Source organism: Raphanus sativus, chromosome 2 (assembly GCF_000801105.2).
Source record: "Raphanus sativus cultivar WK10039 chromosome 2, ASM80110v3, whole genome shotgun sequence".
NCBI classification, from domain to species: domain Eukaryota; kingdom Viridiplantae; phylum Streptophyta; class Magnoliopsida; order Brassicales; family Brassicaceae; genus Raphanus; species Raphanus sativus.
This window is the reverse complement of record NC_079512.1, coordinates 27,736,052-27,755,416: the sequence shown is the minus strand read 5'-3', so window position 1 is coordinate 27,755,416 and position 19,365 is coordinate 27,736,052. Positions and strand designations below refer to the sequence as shown.

Genomic DNA, 19,365 nt, shown 5'->3' with positions numbered 1-19,365 from the left:
TCGGGGAGTGAGATATTATATAACAAGATGACAAATGATAAAAAGGAGAAGAGAGTGTGGTAGGTTTGATGGACGGGCAGATGAAGCACAACGTGTACAGGAGTTAGCTCCCTTTTATGTGGTTCTCCTTCTTGCTTCCCTTTTATTTCGTTACTTACCAAGAACATTGAATGGTTGGTTTTATTTGATTTTACATATATTCGCAACAACTAGTCCTATTAATTTCTATGTTCGTATTTATTGTAGATTTGATGTATACATCACAAGATATGTACAGCAAGCCAGCTTCTAGGCTTGGTTGCATAGTGTCTCCAGACTCTCCCCCATACTACCCACGTACACGTGCGTACTGAACTGAATACTAATATAATTTTCCTTCTTCACGTACCTTCTAATCACATAACTAGCTAACTACCTAATTAGAATTTACATTAAGTACGTCTCGTTTTCTCTCTTTTCGCATTCCTGCAACGCAAGATGCATTTGCTTTTGTTTTTGTTTTTCATTAATGGTTAGGAAAACTATATAAACATGTATATAGAATTGTATATATATTATATTATTTTATATCTTTGTATAATTTTTAATATTTTATTTACTAAATTCATTAATTATTTATTAGTATTTTAAGTATGTAGTTTTAAAAAGGTTGTGATGATGAATTATTATTTAATATCAATTTTTTATGGATCGAAACAGATATCCAGTAAATAATATTAACTTTTTGGATATATGGAACATTGAATATTCAGAAAATTACTGGTCAAATCGAATTGAAAAATCGATTATCCATGTGAACAGAGCGGATCACGAATATCTTTAAATTTTTGAATATTTGCTTTGTGCGTACACTTAATCAAAACAATGCATATGAACTATGGGTATGCACGAATCGGATACCTGTGTTTTGTCCAAAAAAAAATCAATTATTCGATCTGATTCGATCTCTAACCATTCAGATATCCGGTGTCTAAAATATCCAGAAAATTTTAGATTTTGATCAGATATCAATTCAATCCATAAGAATAAATAAAATAACTAAAAATAAACTACAAAAATAATAATATTTTATTAGAAAAATATTTTTTTTTAAAGTTTTTTTTTATTCTAGTAACTAACATAATAAATTTAATAAATAAAAGACTGCAAAACTTATATAAATATAATATTTATATATAATTCTTTAAATATATGTATATACTAGGTGTCTTCCTGCACCATGTGCAGTAAAAGAATTTTAAAATATATTTCAGCAGATAATATAAATTATATTTAATTTTTATTAATATTGTAAATTTTCCTTTTTATCAATATTTTAGTATAAATTTGATTTAACTAAATATAAAAATAAAGATAAAAACAATTTTGTTTATTTTAAATTATATTTAAGAATATGCATGTATATATTTAAAATTCTAATCTTAGATAGATTTTTCTATCTATTTATTTTAATTAAATATATTAAATAAATATGTAAAATTGCATATTTTCAAAAATTAAAATTAAGCAATACTTATAAAATTTGTAGATATTTATAAGAAACTAATGATTTACGATTTAATTTAATAATTTTGTAAAAAAATTGTATACATTTTTTGAAAATTTTATAATTTTAAAATAAATAATTAAATGATATTTCTAAATTTTAGATGCCATAGTTGAATATATTAATTTTAATGATGATTTATGTGTTATTACTATATTCTAAAAAAATCCAAAATATAAATCGACAATAAATGTAATATATGAGTTGTTACCATATTTTAAAATTTTTACCAAAAATATAAATTAACACTAAATGTAATTGTCCATGTAATATTAATCTATAAGTCATGTCATCAATTTTAGTAGCCATATCATATTATTTTTCTGAAAATGATTGTAAAAATGACATGTGGCAAAATTACTTCTCAAATATAGTATAGGGGATATATGCATATAGCAGATCAGATCAAATATTCATTCTTAAAAATATTAGTATTTATGCTTTGTTTCTTTTCTTATGGATATTACATATTTGTATTTGTTTCATAGAGTTTTGATTATTCGAATTTTCGGTTCGAATTAAACTGGTAACAAATCGGATCAAAATTTAGAGTTCTTTTGCAAAAGAAAAATTAGATGCTCTTATAAAATGAAAATTTGCATAAGGTATACTCAATCAATGAGACGAGCTAACTTCTAGTGACTCACGCTTTGAATAATGAGAGAGTCCACTATATAGATGACGAGCCTATTCATGATTTGCTCATACTAACTCCTAGAGTTGGGCCACGCCTTTGGTACTAAGATCACTCTTGGTAACGTAGCATCATCAATGGCGACGATTTGCTTAAGATGATGGTAGCTTAGACTTCCAACTGACCATATCAGCCCTTGGAACTTCGGATCTTCCAAACTCCTAATATTATTGGAGAAAGCTCTACGATGTGCATGAGAACCTTACCCTCTGATCATCTCTCACCACCCAAATTCCCCTACTCGTTCTTTGTTCCAATCAATTCCAGTGTTGCACTTTAATGAAGGAGCCAACCATAGGTCCATCAAAATATACCTTCTACGTAATAATCCGCATGGGTTAAACCAAAAAATCTGAGTCGCGTACTTTGGACGTACTCCCACTCCTATTTAAAATTCACGAGCCCGCTTAAACATGTGGCCCATACTAGAATTAACAAGTAAATCACTGGGCTTATATAGAGTAGTTAGAATAATTTTTAATTGATCGGTGGCCCTAAACTTGTCCCCTAAAAATAATAGATATAGAGTAGTAAGTACTTCCATTCGATGAGCCAAAAGCAGACTCCTTTTGTTTCTTCTTTGACCTTTTTGATGTGGCTGAGAATTAAGAATCTACTTAGTGCGCTCATCACATGCTCGCTTGATTAAAAAGAGTAGTTAGATTTGAATAAGATAAAAGATAATTGTGTAGGATATAATTAGAAAAGGGGTTAATTATGTTAATCGTCCAAGAGAATGCCTTTCCACGTTGGGCGCACATGCATTTTCTTGTCTTCTTTCTTTGTTTTCTACACAGATAATTGATCATCGAATTAGTTACATCTTGAAGTAGTTCGACATTATAACTCAAAAGAGTAAGAGAAATAAAGAACCATAGACATAGTAAAGCACCCTTCCATTTCCATAGATATTGATATTAATTTTCAAAAATTGAAATATGCGATGTATATCTCCATTTGCTCGATGAGACGGTCGAGAATTGTTTAATAATGTCGAACTCACTGTGTCACGGCAGTGATGAGTGCGAAAGAGGGGATTAATTAGGGTTCTTGACCTAAAACCTGATTAATTAGTAATTGTATAAACATAATGTCCATTACCTACGTTCTAGTGTTTTTTACATGTGCTATAGTCCACAGTAAAACATAAGAACGCAGTATTAAGTTTTTTTTGTTGTAAAGAAACCTAGAATCGGAGAAAAAAGTCAAGAGGCGATACAAAATGGAAGAAGAATGTAAAATGTGAACAAGATTCAACGTATCAAACGCTTTGAATTATTGTATTTTATTTTGCTAAGAACAAAAGCTTTGAACTATAATATATAGAACTAAATAATAAAAATGAGAGTTGGTCAAAAGGGAGGGAACATAAAATTATAGGACTTGTTTTCTCCAATGAAATTAAGATTAAAGATTAAAATCAAAAGCATAAAAATATTGCTCACATGCAACCCAAATTCCTTTGCTTTCAATAATGCATGCTTATAAACTATTTTTTTAATTAGTAATATATCAACAGAAATGGAGTATTTTGGTCAGAATATATATTAAGAAATTGAGCTTAGGAAGAGACTAAGCGGACAAAAATGAATGATTTAAAACAAAACAAACAAGTAATGACAAAGAAAAGAAATAGATAGATAGATGCCTTTTTTTTTTTTGAGAAATAGATAGATAGATGCCTTGGGATTAGAAAATGGAAGATGCAAAAGGATGTGGCACTACTCATTGAAGTTACAGCCTATAAGATTGAGAGCACATGCCATTACCATTGTGAATCTGTGATTATTGTACATGTAGACTAATGGGGTCGTATATTAAAAACGATTTAAGAAACGAATTATACGATCCAATATCACCGTCCCTAACGATGGTCGTGTAGACAAACATTAATATGGTCTTTGGTCTTCCTCTGACACAAAATAAGATCATCTTAGAAAGGCTACAGCTTGCTTCCTTAGAACCCGAGACTGAGTGATTAATTATTTAGTTTTACAATATGATAGATGCAAAGTAATGACTTCATTATCCCCATAATTAAGTCGACTATCTTCCATTATGCGGCCATCATTGCACCCTTCTTTCCCAATTACTAATCATAATCAAAACACCAAACTCATTGTTTGTATTTATGTTGTATGATTGATAAGAGATCATATATGAAACAATCAAAGCTTGCTTCTCTGGAGTGTGTGATTAAAGTTGCAGTTCATGCATATTCCATAATCATTTAACTTGGACCATCACATGCAATAGTATTTGGACTCCTTCTACAAAAGTTATTCTCCGAATTTAATAGTTTATCTACTACGTTATTTGCAAGATCGTATTATCGGACACGGAACATTGTTATATAAGGTAACATACTAATCATGGTTTGTTATCATTCCTCATCATTTATTTTCAGCTTATTTGATGATTGATGAATGCTGAGTAAATCACCTAGTATCTATTTATATACTGCTAGCTGATTGTTGATTATATATCTCGCATTTTGTAACAAAATAAAACTCATCTGAATTTTAAATACCGAGTTAATGTACTAGCAGCTATATGATCAAAGTCAATCTGATCTAAGCATTAGATTTAAGAAGAACAATTTATAAAAAAACACACGTGTAGAACCTTTGAAAATGCATGAAACATGCTACCAAGTGGCAAATTATTTGATAACTATATATTTTTGATTGACTGATAATTGATATATCATGGGCCAAAATTAACTCAATGCAGTGCCCTTTTTTTAATGATGTTCATATTGGAATAAAGATTAAACAAAGCAAAAAGTTACAGAAAATGAAAAGAGGGTGAAAAGGAAAGGTGCTGCTCTTATATAAAGGGGTTGTGGAAGGGTTCTTTTCCAAGACAAACACACATTCCTTCTCTCTTTTCTCTTCTTCCTTCAACTAGCGAAAAGAATATAAACCTAACATAGATTATTTGTGTTTGCATAAGGTATTATAAAGAAAAATAGGAAGGATGAACACATCAAAGAGCAAGAAGAAGCAAGAAGAGGCTGGTACAAAGTTTCTTGGGGTTAGAAGGAGACCTTGGGGAAGATATGCAGCTGAGATTAGAGACCCAACAACCAAGGAGCGTCACTGGCTTGGCACTTTTGATACGGCCGAGGAAGCTGCCTTGGCCTACGATAGAGCAGCTCGGTCCATGCGTGGCACACGTGCCCGAACCAACTTTGTTTACTCAGACATGCCTCCTTCCTCCTCCGTCACGTCCATTATTTCTCCTGACGATCCACCTCCTCCTCCTCCGCCTCCTGCTGCTGCTACTCCTTGTTCTAATGATCATGTTGATTACATGATGATGTTTAACCAATATTCATCCACAGACTCGCCAATGCTGCAGCCTAATCAAGTGGAGAGTAGTTACATGTTCGGTGGCTCTCCTTCTTGTTATTCTAACAGCAGCAGCGAGCTGCCTCCTCTGCCGAGCGACCTATCCAATTCTTGTTACAGCCAACAACCCTGGAGCGTGGAAGACTACTCATCCGCTGCCTATTTCGAGGGTGAGTATGTTCACAGCCCAATGTTCAGCACAATGCCTTCTGTTTCTGACTCTTTGCCTCAAGGTTTCAACCACTTCGGCTCTTATAATTAACCTCTTCTCATATATAATCTATTCTTTTCTCATTTGTACCTTTTTATATTTCATTATGTTTCTCCGTCCTTGATCTCTGTATATGATCAAAGTGACTGTTTGTGTTAGTTTTTCAATAATAAGTTTGTGTGCACAAAAAAAACTGTCTCCATTTGTATCTTAACAAATGAAAAAAAAAGAAAGAAAAGTACTCTCCTTGTCTATGTCATGTCCTTCATAAACTCACATACATAATATGGGCCTTAGCTCAAAAGCCTATTCACTAAGATGCTTGATGGGCTATTGCTCCACATAACATACTAGTCATGTTCATTTTTCTTATGGTAGAGTAGATTTATAGGTTGACATTCCACTAAATTTGTATTCTTTTGGTGTATATATTGGTCATGTAATCTGGAATGTTTCATATTTTATGGGTTCTGGTAACTTACCTTTTTGTCGGTCGTCAAAAGATGGTAGTAGGTTTGACTAGTGAACCATGTCTACCTATCTCAAAAAGCTGGTTACCAAACATAACTTTTTTAAAAAGTACATATAGTGGTTCCCATAAGAGGAAACTAAAGTGGTGAATACGGAGATTGTTGTGAATGTGTGTGTCTTATTAATGTCGAATATGAACTCCTTATATAGGGACAACAAGATGGGCCACTAATGGGCCAAAGCCTACTAGTATCTTTTGGATAAACATCCACCTGAACCAGTCGGTTCATAACACTTCCCCTGGATGTTGAATCCATCTTGAGTTCGCCAGATACCAAATCCTTTTTGGGCTCGTGATACACTTTACCAATTACTTGGTGTTGCCTCATTAAAACCTTACCAGGAAAACCCAGTGGGACAAAACCATGGTGAAGGAAAAAGAGTACAACATGTATCACTTCCCCTGATTTGTACCTCTGTATATGCTCTTGAGGTTGGCGCATGAGTAGACTGGTGGTAACTTCATGGGCGCCAAGTCTCTGAGCTGGTCTTCTAATGTGCACGTCCTGGACTGATAGAAAGGTCTCATGGACGTGGTGCTGTTGTAGACATGGTAAAGAAGCCGGTTGACATGTCTTTGGTTGGACTCATACTTCTTCATATTTGTTTTCCAACGTGTGCATACTACTTGTTTGAGAACTATCCATGTATGGATCCAATGTTATAACCTGTATCATAATCAAAAACAAAACCAAGCAAACACATCTTTGGGTTTGGTTAGTATAAAATAATCTCAAACATAATAAAAGGATATTTCAATCCTGTCCCATTGCCTTTATATTTGGACATAGCTTAAGCTTAGTTCAAAGCTCATGTTCGTATGTGTATAACAAACACATCAAGGCAAGGCGCCAATGGCACCTTTGGCAAGGGACATGTATGGTTTTATTTCCAATGCCTCATGGTTTGATCATTTAACAACATATATGATCATACTGCACTTTGAAATTATTTAGATGTATAGTACTAAGTTTAAACTTAACAATAGTTTCACTTGTGAATATTTACATCCGGATGTGCCTTGAGTCTTTTCTAGACCAAGGAAATATGTCTCTGTCCAATCTAGGATCAAAGGATCCGTGACCTATCTTAGGTGGTCTCGTGACCATGTTCCTTCTTAGAACAAAGTGGGTCAGTACTTGGACCAAGTGAAAACCATTCGACCATGGGTCTTACATTGGCTTGTATCCAGACTAAGGTACAACTTCTTTGTCCTTCTTATGACCTAATGAGTCTATGTCCGGATCTAGGGACTATGAGACTATGTTACCATACAATGGGGCTAGCCATATTTATATAGTAAACATTTAGATTCAATGAACCTTATAGACTTCACACAATGGTTCATGCCTAATGTTTTGTCATCTTTTATATATGCCTTATTGATGCACAAGGATTTCATCTCTAAGTATATTTAAGATACTTACTTTGTAATCCCAAACAATCTGTGTTTGTCCCAAAACTTAATCTTTCCCAAAACATTCATTTCAATGCTTTCTTTAGATAGTCTTTTGGGAAGTGTCTCCAGAGGTTCCTAGGATATTTTCTTTAGATCAAAATATTCTTGTATACTCTAGTTCTCGAGAACTTTGTTGCTTTAGACAACTCTATATCCTCTGAGACTTATATATATATATTATCCAGTGGACTTATATAATTAGGCGGTTTACATCCTTGAACCGCAAGTATAAGTTTTTCTTTCTTATGTGCCAGACTTATCTAGGAATCTCAATGTTTGTTGCATCCACCATAAGGAACTTATCTCCTGATAATTGATTCCTGGTCTTTGTGAGATCCTTGTGCATATGGTCGTGCCTTATACTTGGCTATCTCACCATGTTTGATTTCTTTTACTCACAAAGAATCATTGTCCAACTGGTTTTCTGTCTAGAGGTGTCCGAACTATAGGACCAAAACCTCTCTTTCTTAACTCCACGTCTTCTTATCCATTTGATCTTAATCTCATGTTGAATGCATTCATCTATGGACGTGGGTCTCATGATCCTCATTGATCTCATGATCTTTAAGTGCTACATTGCGCATTGTATATTGTTAACTTCGAGTACTCGTTTGTTCCTTTTGTGTCCTAGACATGACATAACTTTATTGAGGTTTTATTATGACCTTTAATACCCTGAAGCTTGGCGTCCCAAGCATCATTAGGTACCTTAGATACAACCATATCTTATGGTTTCCTCATCCGTGGCCACGGCTTTTAGGTTTGTCCATCTTTGGATCGACTATGTCTAGGAGTCCCTCATCCACGGTTTCATTTGCACCTTTCTATATTTATCCGAGGGATCTTATCTTTAGAACTTATTGATCTAACTTGTTTAGATTCAGTAGCAACTTGATTGTGTTCTATTGAACATCAAATCTTATTTGGTGCATTCATAGCTGGTAAAATGACTTAGTCATTCTATTCGGGTCAGGAATCTGGCAATTGTATTAAGCTAGCTTTTGTATAAACTTTATGGACTTCTAGAACTCATTCTAGAGTCTGAGGATCTTGCCAATATAAGGATGTTTTGATTCCATATAATTTTCTATTATCCAGCTTTCCCTTAATGTTGGATGTTCAGATTCACTGAGGTGACTATCCGTGTACCTAGGCTTTAATCAACTTGTCCGTGGATAGCTCAAGGTATTTAATAACATGGGGAACTTATATAAAATGTATCCAACATCTATTCCCATCCTCTCATCTTATATTTCTGTGGTGGAGCGATAGAATTTATAAATGGCACTTCTTTATGTGCTAAGATGAGATGTGTCTGGCCTTTGACCCGGTTTAGTCAATGGGATGGGTATCAATGTTCACTTCTGTGCGTGTTTGTCCATGTAGAATAAAAGGTGGGTTTTTATTCTTATCCTTCCCCCATGGACATATCATACATTCTTAAAATACTTTTAGAATGTGAATCATGTAAAGATATGTAGCCTTTTAGGCGATTTTTCTTTTTGTTCTTGTCCTTTCATTATGAATATTCGTGTCCACATTGAGTCATGAGATGAATTCTACATTCTCCATGATCATATAATGTTTATCAAACCATTTTGGGACGTGAGCACTTTAATCTATATTCACTTGGACGTTTTGAAGTAACATGTTTTCCTTTATCCTTAGTTTAGTCCGAATGGGATAAGACTATCTTTGTTCTTGTGAACTCTTTGATGTTTCAATATTGTGTATGTCCATGTTACATGGAGTGATTAACACTTACCCCCATGGACATATCATATTTGTGAGATTTTATAAAGATTAAAAGAGGTTTGTGATGAGAATTAAGAACAAGAGTGAGTAATTAGTATCAAACCGAGAGAGAGAGATAAGAGAGAGAGGAGTATTGCGAGAGTTAAGAGAGAAAGAGATAAGAGGAATTCATATTTCCTTACTTGATTCAGAACATGTTACAAGACATTTAAAGACAAACAAGAGAGCAAATCGACAAAGAGAGATACAATAAACTAATGAGAGATAGTACAAGAGGAATAAACAAATGGGAGAGAGGCTGGTCGATCTTGGCTCGGCCAGACGAGTGATAGTGACCTTTCACAACGGTTCACTGCTCTGATCTTCCTTAGACAAACCCGTGACTTCTTCCTTAACAGCTCTATTCTTCTTGTATCGACATCCTCTCTTGTTTCTAGTTAATGTATCCTTTCTTGATGATTTAAATAAGGCTCTTCCTTGCCTTGTAAGACACACAAGGTTTAGCTTCTCATCTTGTACGGATAGTACACCATCAACTCTTCATGCGCATGCATTGCCTCTTATTCTTCATCAATGTCTTTGCTAGCTTCATGTTTCCACTCCTCATTATTGCTTCATGTCAACACTCCCCCTCAAGCTTGACCATAGGGATTGATCAAGCTTGGAAACCATGAAGCATTCCCTCATTAAAACCTTTACTTGGAAAAACCACTTGGGATAAAAACCAAGCAAAGGAAAAAGAGTAGAATCCTTCATGGCTAAGAGGATCAGTGACAAGTGAGATCTATGAGTCCAAGCTTAGGATGAATGAACTCACAAACCTTGCTGCTGGCTGCCTTGGTGAAGATGTCAGCTAGTTGATCCTCACTCCTAGTATAGCATGGTAGTATCACTAGCTGCTCCACTGCTTGTCTTACTTTGTGGCAGTCCACTTCTATATGCTTAGTTCTCTCATGGAAGACTGAGTTGCTTGCGATGTGTATTGCTGCTTGGTTGTCACAATGCATGGTCATTGGTGTAGTGATCTCAATGCCCAAATCCTTGAGTAGACTTTTGATCCATATCAGCTCACTGGTAAGTTTCCTCATTGCTCTATATTCTGCTTCAGCACTTGAACAAGATACCACTTTTTGCTTCTTGCTCTTCCATGTGACCAGATTCCCCCAATGAATGTGCAATACCCTGTGGTTGATCTTCTATCTACTCTGTCTCCAGCCCAATCAGCATCACAATATCCCACAACTTCAGTACTCTTGTTGCACGCCATCCAAACTCCTTGGCCTGGCGCCTCTCTTAAGTATCTCAAGATCCTCTCTACCATGTTCCAATGATGCACCTTAGGAGCTCCCATGTGTTGACTCACTTGGTTCACAGCAAAGCACACATCTGGTCTGGTGATGGTCAAATAGATGAGCTTGCCCACCATTCTTCTATACTTCTTGACATCTTGAAATGGAGTAGCTTCATACTCCCCCTCTCGCAGCACCTTGTAGCCTTCTTCCAATGGTGTTTTGGCCTGTCTACTTCCAATGGTTCCTGCCTCATTCAAGATATCAAGTGTGTACTTCCTTTGAGATATGAATAGCCCCTCTTTAGAGCGGCAAAATTCAATCCCTAGGAAGTACTTTAACTCTCCCAAATCCTTAATGTCAAAAGTAGATTTGAGAAAAGATTTAGTTGAGATGATACCTTCCTTGTTGCTACCAGTGATGATTATGTCATCAACATATACCAGTATGACTATGATACCTTCCTTGCTGGTGAGAGTGAAGAGAGAATGATCTGCTTGAGACTTCACAAAGCCTCTTCCATTCAATGTTGAGCTTAGCTTGTGGTACCATGCTCTTGGAGATTGTTTCAATCCATAGATGGCCTTCCTGAGTCTAAGTACATTTCCTGGTTTCACCATGTCTTCAAGGCCAGGAGGAGGTCTCATGTATACTTCATCATCTAACTCTCCTTGAAGAAATGCATTCTTCACATCCATTTGCCACAAGTCCCACTCCAAGTTGACCGCAAGTGAGAGTAGAATTCTTATGGTGTGCAGTTTTGCCACTGGTGCAAATGTATCCAAGTAATCTTCACCATAAACTTGGGTGTAGCCTCTTGCCACCAGTCTGGTTTTCTTCCTCTCTGGCTTTCCATTGGCTCCATACTTGATTGTGAAGAGAAGCCGGCTTGTCACAGCTTTCTTTCCTTTGGGAAGCTCACTTTCAAAGTATGTTCCATTCTTTTCCATAGCTCCCATCTCATCTCCAACAGATGCTCCCCACTCCTCATCTTGCATAGCTTCCTCATATGTCTTTGGAATCCATTCTTGATCCAATTCAGTGATGAAAGCTTGATGCTCTGCTGGGTAGTGAGCTAGTGAGCATACTGCACTAATGGGATGTGCCACAGCTTTAGCATTGAAGTAAACCCTTGTGTTGATCCACTCTGAGGCTGGTCTCCTGTTCCTTGTACTCCTTCTCAAGGTTTGTATCTGATCAGCTTGATTGTTGTCACTTGGTTCCTCATGAGTTTCAGTGGCTGCTTGTGGTTGTGATTCTATCTCTTCTTGATCATGAGATACTCCTGAGTTCTCTTCAGGCTGAGCTTGCGCAGATTGATCATCTCCATGGCCCCCTTCATGATCATGATGAGATACTCCAACTTCTTCTACTACTTCTTCAGCAGCCCGAGTGGAGGTCTCCCTGACCTTTTCTGGTTCCTTTGGTAGACTGATGCCAAGTCTCTCCATAATGATTCTCAGGTTGTTAGCTCTATCAGTGGCTGATTGAGAAAGATCCTTGAGTTCATCCCAACTCTTTTCATCATAGTAGCCTGTTGATTCCATGAACTTAACATCCCTTGATACCAGAACTCTTCTAGTCTCTGGTACATAACATTTGTAACCCTTCTGGTGAGTTGAATACCCAATGAACATTGCCTTTCTACTCTTGGCCTCCAGCTTGTTTCTAAGCTCTCCTGGAATCAAAACAAAACACACACACCCAAACACACGCAAGTGATCTATGGATGACTTAGTTTTGTTCAATACCTCATATGGAGTGGCATTGTGAAGAATTCTTGTTGGCGTGCGGTTGATAAGATAAGCAGCAGTAACCACTGCATCTCCCCAAAACCTCTTAGGCACATTTGAGTGAAACATCATGCTCCTGGCCACTTCCATCAAGTGTCTATTCTTTCTTTCTGCCACACCATTTTGTTGAGGTGTGTAAGGACAGCTGGTTTGGTGTATGATTCCGTGAGAAGCTAAGTGTTGTTTGAAGGCTGTGCTAGTGTATTCACCACCATTATCTGATCTAAGAATTTTAATCTTAACATTGAAATGGTTAGTGACATAATTCTGAAAGTTTTTAAAGGCTTCTAGCACCCTATCTTTTGATTGCAACAAAGTGATCCAAGTGTACTTAGACTTTTCATCTATAAAAGTCACAAAGTACTTATGCTGTTCTCTAGATGCACATGGGGCAGTCCAAACATCAGAATGGATTAAATCAAAGCAATTATCATAGATGGTCATTGATTTAGGAAACACATTTCTACAATGTTTTCCTAATATACAAGCCTCACAATCACTTTTAAAAGAAATACTAGGCAACAGGATGTTCAAAGCATGAGAATGAGGATGTCCTAATCTAGCATGCCATATTACATCTTTAGGGAATTCAGAAACAGAATTAAAATAGCAAGATAAATCAGAAGCTGGTCTTGTGTCCTCAAGCAAGTACAAGTCTCCCTTGGTAACACCTTTGCCAAGCAACTTACTAGAATCAATATCCTGAAAATACACACTGTTAGGCCTGAAAGTAACTTGACAATTCAAATCATTAGTCACTCTTTTAACTGACAGCAAGTTAGATGCAAATGTGGGCATATAAAAGGCTTTAGACACTTTGTCAAACAGTTTGAGATCACCAACTCCTTCTATTGGAATTTTATCTCCATTGGCTATCATCACATTTCCTAAGGCAGGTTCAATGTTTTTAATCAAGCTTAAATCACTAATCATATGGTGTGATGCACCAGAATCAATAATCAGAGGTTTAGCAGTTTTAAAAACACTCATAGAACTACCAACAGTGTGATATGCACTAAGAGAAGTACCAAGAGTTTTAGGTATACCAGATTCTTTTAAGGCCTTGATGAAAGCACTTAAGTCAGACTTTGTGATGATCTCATCTAGATTGGCCCTTGGTGTAGCATACACTGATGCAGAGGTCATGGCACTCCCCACGCCACTGCTGCTTGCTCCCATAGGGTGTGGTGTGGTTGGCTCTGCTCCATCAGTTGAGAGATTGGCTCTTGCATCCTGATGCTGGGGGCGAGTCTCTCTGAACTTGTTTGGCTTCAAGTGGGGATGGAGAAGCCAGCACTTGTCCTTTAGATGACCTCTCTTCTTGCAATGGTCACAGATCAAGGCTTTCTTCTCCTCTTGCTTGTATGCCTTGTTAGCCACAGCTTCTTCAGCTTGGTGTGCCATGTTTAGGTCTCCTTTGTTACCAAACAAGCCCACTGATCCTTCCTCCTTCTGGATTTGAGCACATACTTCATCCAGGTCAGGGAGCTTGTCAGATCTCAAGATGTGCTTAATCAAGCTACCATAAGATGGGCTAAGAGTGAGTAGCAGTCCAAACACTTTATCCTCTTCACGCCTGGTTAAGAGAGTGGTAGGATCAGTTGTGTGTGGCCTTAGTATCTCCATCTCTGCCCAAAGAGACCTGAACTTGCCAAAGTGAGGTTGGAACTCCCCATCTCCTTGGTTGAGAGCGCCAATGGCCCTTTTCACTTCAAATACTCTAGTGAGGTTGGAAACATTTCCATACACTTTGTAGAGAGTATCCCACAGCTGCTTGGTAGTCTCACAGTATGAGTAAGACTCCATTATTGCTGGTTCAAGAGAGCTGAGGAGGGCTGAGAGCACCATGAGATCTTCTTGATTCCATTTGTCTTCATCAGCTACCACCACCACCTCTTTTCCATCTTCTCCTTGAGTGGTTTGTTTTGGAGTAGCCTCTGTTGTGGCATACTTCCATAAACCTCTTCCACCAAGAGCTCTCTTCACCATCCTTGCCCAAAAGAGGTAGTTAACCCCCTTCAAGGTCACAGGTATGTTGAGATGTTTGTTGTTGTTGTTGTTGCTTTCTTCCATTTTCTTCAACTCGCCAAGAACACTTCAAGAACAGGAGAGAGAAATTTTAAAAGAAAGAGATTTAAACAAGAACAGAGTGTTTGCGGAAGTTAGATTTGGTTTGAAGAGCTTTGTTGCTCTGATACCATGAGATTTTATAAAGATTAAAAGAGGTTTGTGATGAGAATTAAGAACAAGAGTGAGTAATTAGTATCAAACCGAGAGAGAGAGATAAGAGAGAGAGGAGTATTGCGAGAGTTAAGAGAGAAAGAGATAAGAGGAATTCATATTTCCTTACTTGATTCAGAACATGTTACAAGACATTTAAAGACAAACAAGAGAGCAAATCGACAAAGAGAGATACAATAAACTAATGAGAGATAGTACAAGAGGAATAAACAAATGGGAGAGAGGCTGGTCGATCTTGGCTCGGCCAGACGAGTGATAGTGACCTTTCACAACGGTTCACTGCTCTGATCTTCCTTAGACAAACCCGTGACTTCTTCCTTAACAGCTCTATTCTTCTTGTATCGACATCCTCTCTTGTTTCTAGTTAATGTATCCTTTCTTGATGATTTAAATAAGGCTCTTCCTTGCCTTGTAAGACACACAAGGTTTAGCTTCTCATCTTGTACGGATAGTACACCATCAACTCTTCATGCGCATGCATTGCCTCTTATTCTTCATCAATGTCTTTGCTAGCTTCATGTTTCCACTCCTCATTATTGCTTCATGTCAACAATTTGGATACTTTTAGATGTGAGTTCACTTAGCTTTTACCAAGACTTGTAGTCTTTGCCATCATACAATCTTCTTTTGGGCGGTTTCTCTTTAAGGAAAAACTTTGTTTCTTTTGCCCATGGATTCATTATGAAACTATCCATTCATCAATTCTTAAGTCTTTCACTTATAAGAATGATTATTGTACACGTCCTCTCTTTGTGTACATAGCCTCAAATGTGAATACAATGCACACGACCTCTATATTGTACACTCCTCTCTTTGTGTACCTTTGAGGTAATAGGATATTTGATCGTAGATTTTGTGTCTTAAGATGTATGTGGTTTAATCCACTGTACATCATAAGGGTATTCACATGAATGGACGTTTTGTTTATGATATAAAAGCTTTTATTTATTGATTCTTTCAAAGATAGCAACCAAAGGAAGTGAATAATGTTTAAAAGGAAAATAATAAGGTGTGAAATAACTAAGTAAGAACACTAAGGGCTTGATGTCGAGTCAACATGTCTTACTCCATATGCTGATCTATTCTCTTATGCTTTGTTGGATCATCCTTTCTTGTGATCCATACGATCACACTTGTCATGATCCATGAGAACATATTTGACAATTTTCCTTCATCTTTCCGAACCATCTTAGCTTTTCTTTTAAAGCTTTGCTGATAAAGAGTAGCTAGATACTTAGGAGTTCTGCATCTCTTAGCCAAATGGTTGTCCATTCCACAATTATTGCACAACTTAGACCATCCACCATGTCCATATCCTCTCTTGACACGGTTGGTTTCTAGATCAGCCCTTTCGGCTGGTAGTGCATTAGCTGGTGGTAATGGAGTTGGCCTCGTAAACTCTCTTTCACTACTGTTCATTAGCAATTCGTGATTTTGCTCAGCTTGCAACAATCTTGCTATTAGAGATGTATAGGTAGTGAAGCCCATTTCTCTATATTGTTGTACTAACAAAAAGTTGGTAGGGTGAAAGGTGGAGAATGTCTTTTCCAACATATCTTCATCAGTCACTACCTCACCACATAGTTTCATTTCGAAAATTATTTTGAGTAGTGCAAAGTTATATTCTCCCAGACTTATAGTCTTGGAATTTGAGGTTGATCTATTCTCGTAAAGCTTTGGTATGTATAACCTCTTGGATACAATTTCTATTCTCTAGATCTGTCCAAAGCTTTGAGAGATCATCGGTCAGATATAGACTTTTGAGTTTTTTTTTTCACAAATATGATGGCGAGTGTTCAGGAGTTCTCTTGCGATGCTATCATCTGTGATGCATTCACTGAGTTTATTAGACTCAAGTGTGGTTTTAATATCTTGTGTCCATTGCACATACTGCAAGTAGTTTTCTCCTAAGATTATGATGGAGGAATTTGACATCTGAAATATTTAGTGTTTCATAACTTAGACCTTACTAATATGTTTCGAGGAACTGATTTTAAAATTTAATTTTAGAGAAGTTTTCCAGAAAATTCTATAAAAGGAAACATTCTAAAAATGGAAACTTTCTAAAAATGGAAACTTTTTTTTTTAAATGGAAACTTTCTAAAAATGGAAACTTTCTAGAAATGGAAACTTTCTATTTACCAAAATAGGGTTTATAATATCGATTGGTTTAGGGATTTATAAACTGATTTGGTTTAATGTTTTCACAATTCGGATTTGGTTTTTTTTTTTATAAGTTTCATAAACCAGTTTAGATTAGGGTTTAATAGTCGGATATGGTTTAGAGGGTTTCATAATCCGATTCGGTTTGGGGTTTTATACAAGTTTTAAAATTTCATGAACTTTAGGGTTTGTTTATTAAACAAATTTATTATATCAAAAATCTAGCAACCTAATGATTCAATCAACCAGGGTATACGAATTCTCTAAAGTTCTAATCTCAACCTCAAACATTTTTATAAAAATCGGATAATTCAAACAATTAGGGTTTGATGACTTACCTTTGGATTAACTCGATCTGCTCCTTGGTTTCTTTGGAAATATTAAACTGATCTTACTGGGATCCTTTGTTTTCCTTAAACAAATTTATTAAAAAAAATAGTTAGTAAGATTAAAAATAATGGCTGTAAACAAAACTATAGAGAAAAGTTTGCAGCCTTAGGTTTATTTCTGATTTTGACGGCACGGCTTGTAGCTGTCGTAGAGAACGCGTCTGATCACGGATTGAGGTGAGGTCTGCGGCGTTGGATTCTCCTCTTCAATAGCTTCAAATTGATATGTCGCACGTTTTCTGGATCGTTACGGTTTGGGAGAACGATCGATTTGAAGTTGAATCCAAATTAGGGTTCTTGTGCAATTGACGGCGCGCACTAAAACAGAGCTTGGCGAGGCGTCTGAGATCTGATCGACGCGAGGTTTCCGGCTATGGATTCTTCTCTTCAAGATCTTCAATTTGGTATGTCGCACGTCGTTTGGATCGTTATGGTTTGAGAGAACGATCGATTTGAAGTTGCGTCAAAATTAGGGTTCTTGAGAAATTGACGGTGCGTACTAAAACAGATCGTGCCGGCGCGTCTGAGATCGGATCCTCGCGAGGTTAGCGGCGCTGGCTTCGTCTCGTCGAGATCTTCAGATTGATAGGTGGCTCGCCGTCTAGGTCTTTACGGTTAGGGAGATATGACCGTTTTAAGATACGCCTAGTTTTTAAAGTTTTTGGTGACCTACGAATTTTGCTAGGGTTTTGAGCTTAGCTCGTGCTGATAACGTGTTGTGAATGTGTGTGTCTTATTAATGTCGAATATGAACTCCTTATATAGGGACAACAAGATGGGCCACTAATGGGCCAAAGCCTACTAGTATCTTTTGGATAAACATCCACCTGAACCAGTCGGTTCATAACAGAGATGAAGTTTTTCTCCTTTTATGCCATTGCAACTGCACTTCTAGTTGTAGCCAACTTTGGGATCATGCACACAAGTGGGCAGAGCGTTTCGTGCTTGAACCAGCTTGCTCCATGTCTTAATTACCTCAATGGAACCAAGGATGTGCCAGAAGTTTGTTGCAACCCTCTAAAATCAGTGATAAGGAACAATCCAGAGTGCTTGTGTCGTATGATAAGTAACCGAGGGAGTTCAAAGGCTGAGCAAGCTGGCATCAATGTAAATGATGCTCAAATGTTGCCTGCTCGATGTGGAGAACACGTCAATCCCATTGCCTGCTTGACTCGTACGCAATCTTTTCTTACTTATGAAAACTCTTCTTCTTCTAACACTCTAAAGATTAGTTTTGTCTGAATCTTGTGCAGGATCTCGAGGAACTACAAACTCAGACCGAAGTTCCTCCATTAGCAATTCGTTTTCTCAGTCCTATTGGATGACAACATTAGCTTTGGCAGTGACCCTTTTATCATTTATTTTTCAAATAAACTGAATTATTATTGTCTATATCACTCCGTTCATGTTTTATCTGTGTGAACAAATGCTTATGAGCTGTATAATTCCATTTCTAATACCGATGTTCTAAAAGCAATTAAGGCCCATTCACCGGTATGGTAATTTATGGCCCATTATCTAGTTCATATTGAGACGACGCCGTCTCATCTCAACCAAATGGCCAGTTTCTCAATGGAAAAAGTGCCTATTCCAACCCGAACAATTTGGATCGTGCCAAATACAACCCGAACTAATGATTAGTGCCAAATATGACCTGAACTCAATTAAAACTTTAAAAACCTATTCGAATTTTTTAAAACGTACCTAAATCTACATTGAAATATTATTAAAAAAGTTGACATTATATAAACTACTATTTTTCATCGTATTAAATTTTAAAACTTTGGTGATAATTTTTTCTGATTTACATAAATACATAACATGTTTTTACTTATTATATCTTCAATAAACTTATATCTTACTAAAATATAAATAATAAAATATTTATAATTACATGATCTTAAATATACTTAAATTTTGAAGTTATTTATAAAAATTTCT

The 19,365-nt window shown here is 36.5% G+C and overlaps 2 protein-coding genes across 2 annotated transcripts; both read left to right on the top strand.

Moving 5' to 3' along the window:
- The first annotated feature begins 5,123 nt into the window (after positions 1-5,123).
- On the top strand, positions 5,124-6,014 carry LOC108816767 (ethylene-responsive transcription factor LEP-like). Its single transcript, XM_018589334.2, has one exon. The coding sequence runs from the start codon at positions 5,220-5,222 to the stop codon at positions 5,853-5,855; it is 636 nt and encodes a 211-aa protein (XP_018444836.2). The 5' UTR covers positions 5,124-5,219; the 3' UTR covers positions 5,856-6,014.
- A 12,262-nt stretch (positions 6,015-18,276) lies between these two features.
- LOC108841221 (non-specific lipid transfer protein GPI-anchored 30-like) lies at positions 18,277-18,881 on the top strand. The gene is made up of 2 exons (XM_018614001.2): positions 18,277-18,598; positions 18,678-18,881. Exons 1-2 carry the CDS (start codon positions 18,277-18,279, stop codon positions 18,800-18,802), a joined length of 447 nt encoding a protein of 148 aa, XP_018469503.2. The 3' UTR covers positions 18,803-18,881.
- Positions 18,882-19,365: the final 484 nt, after the last annotated feature.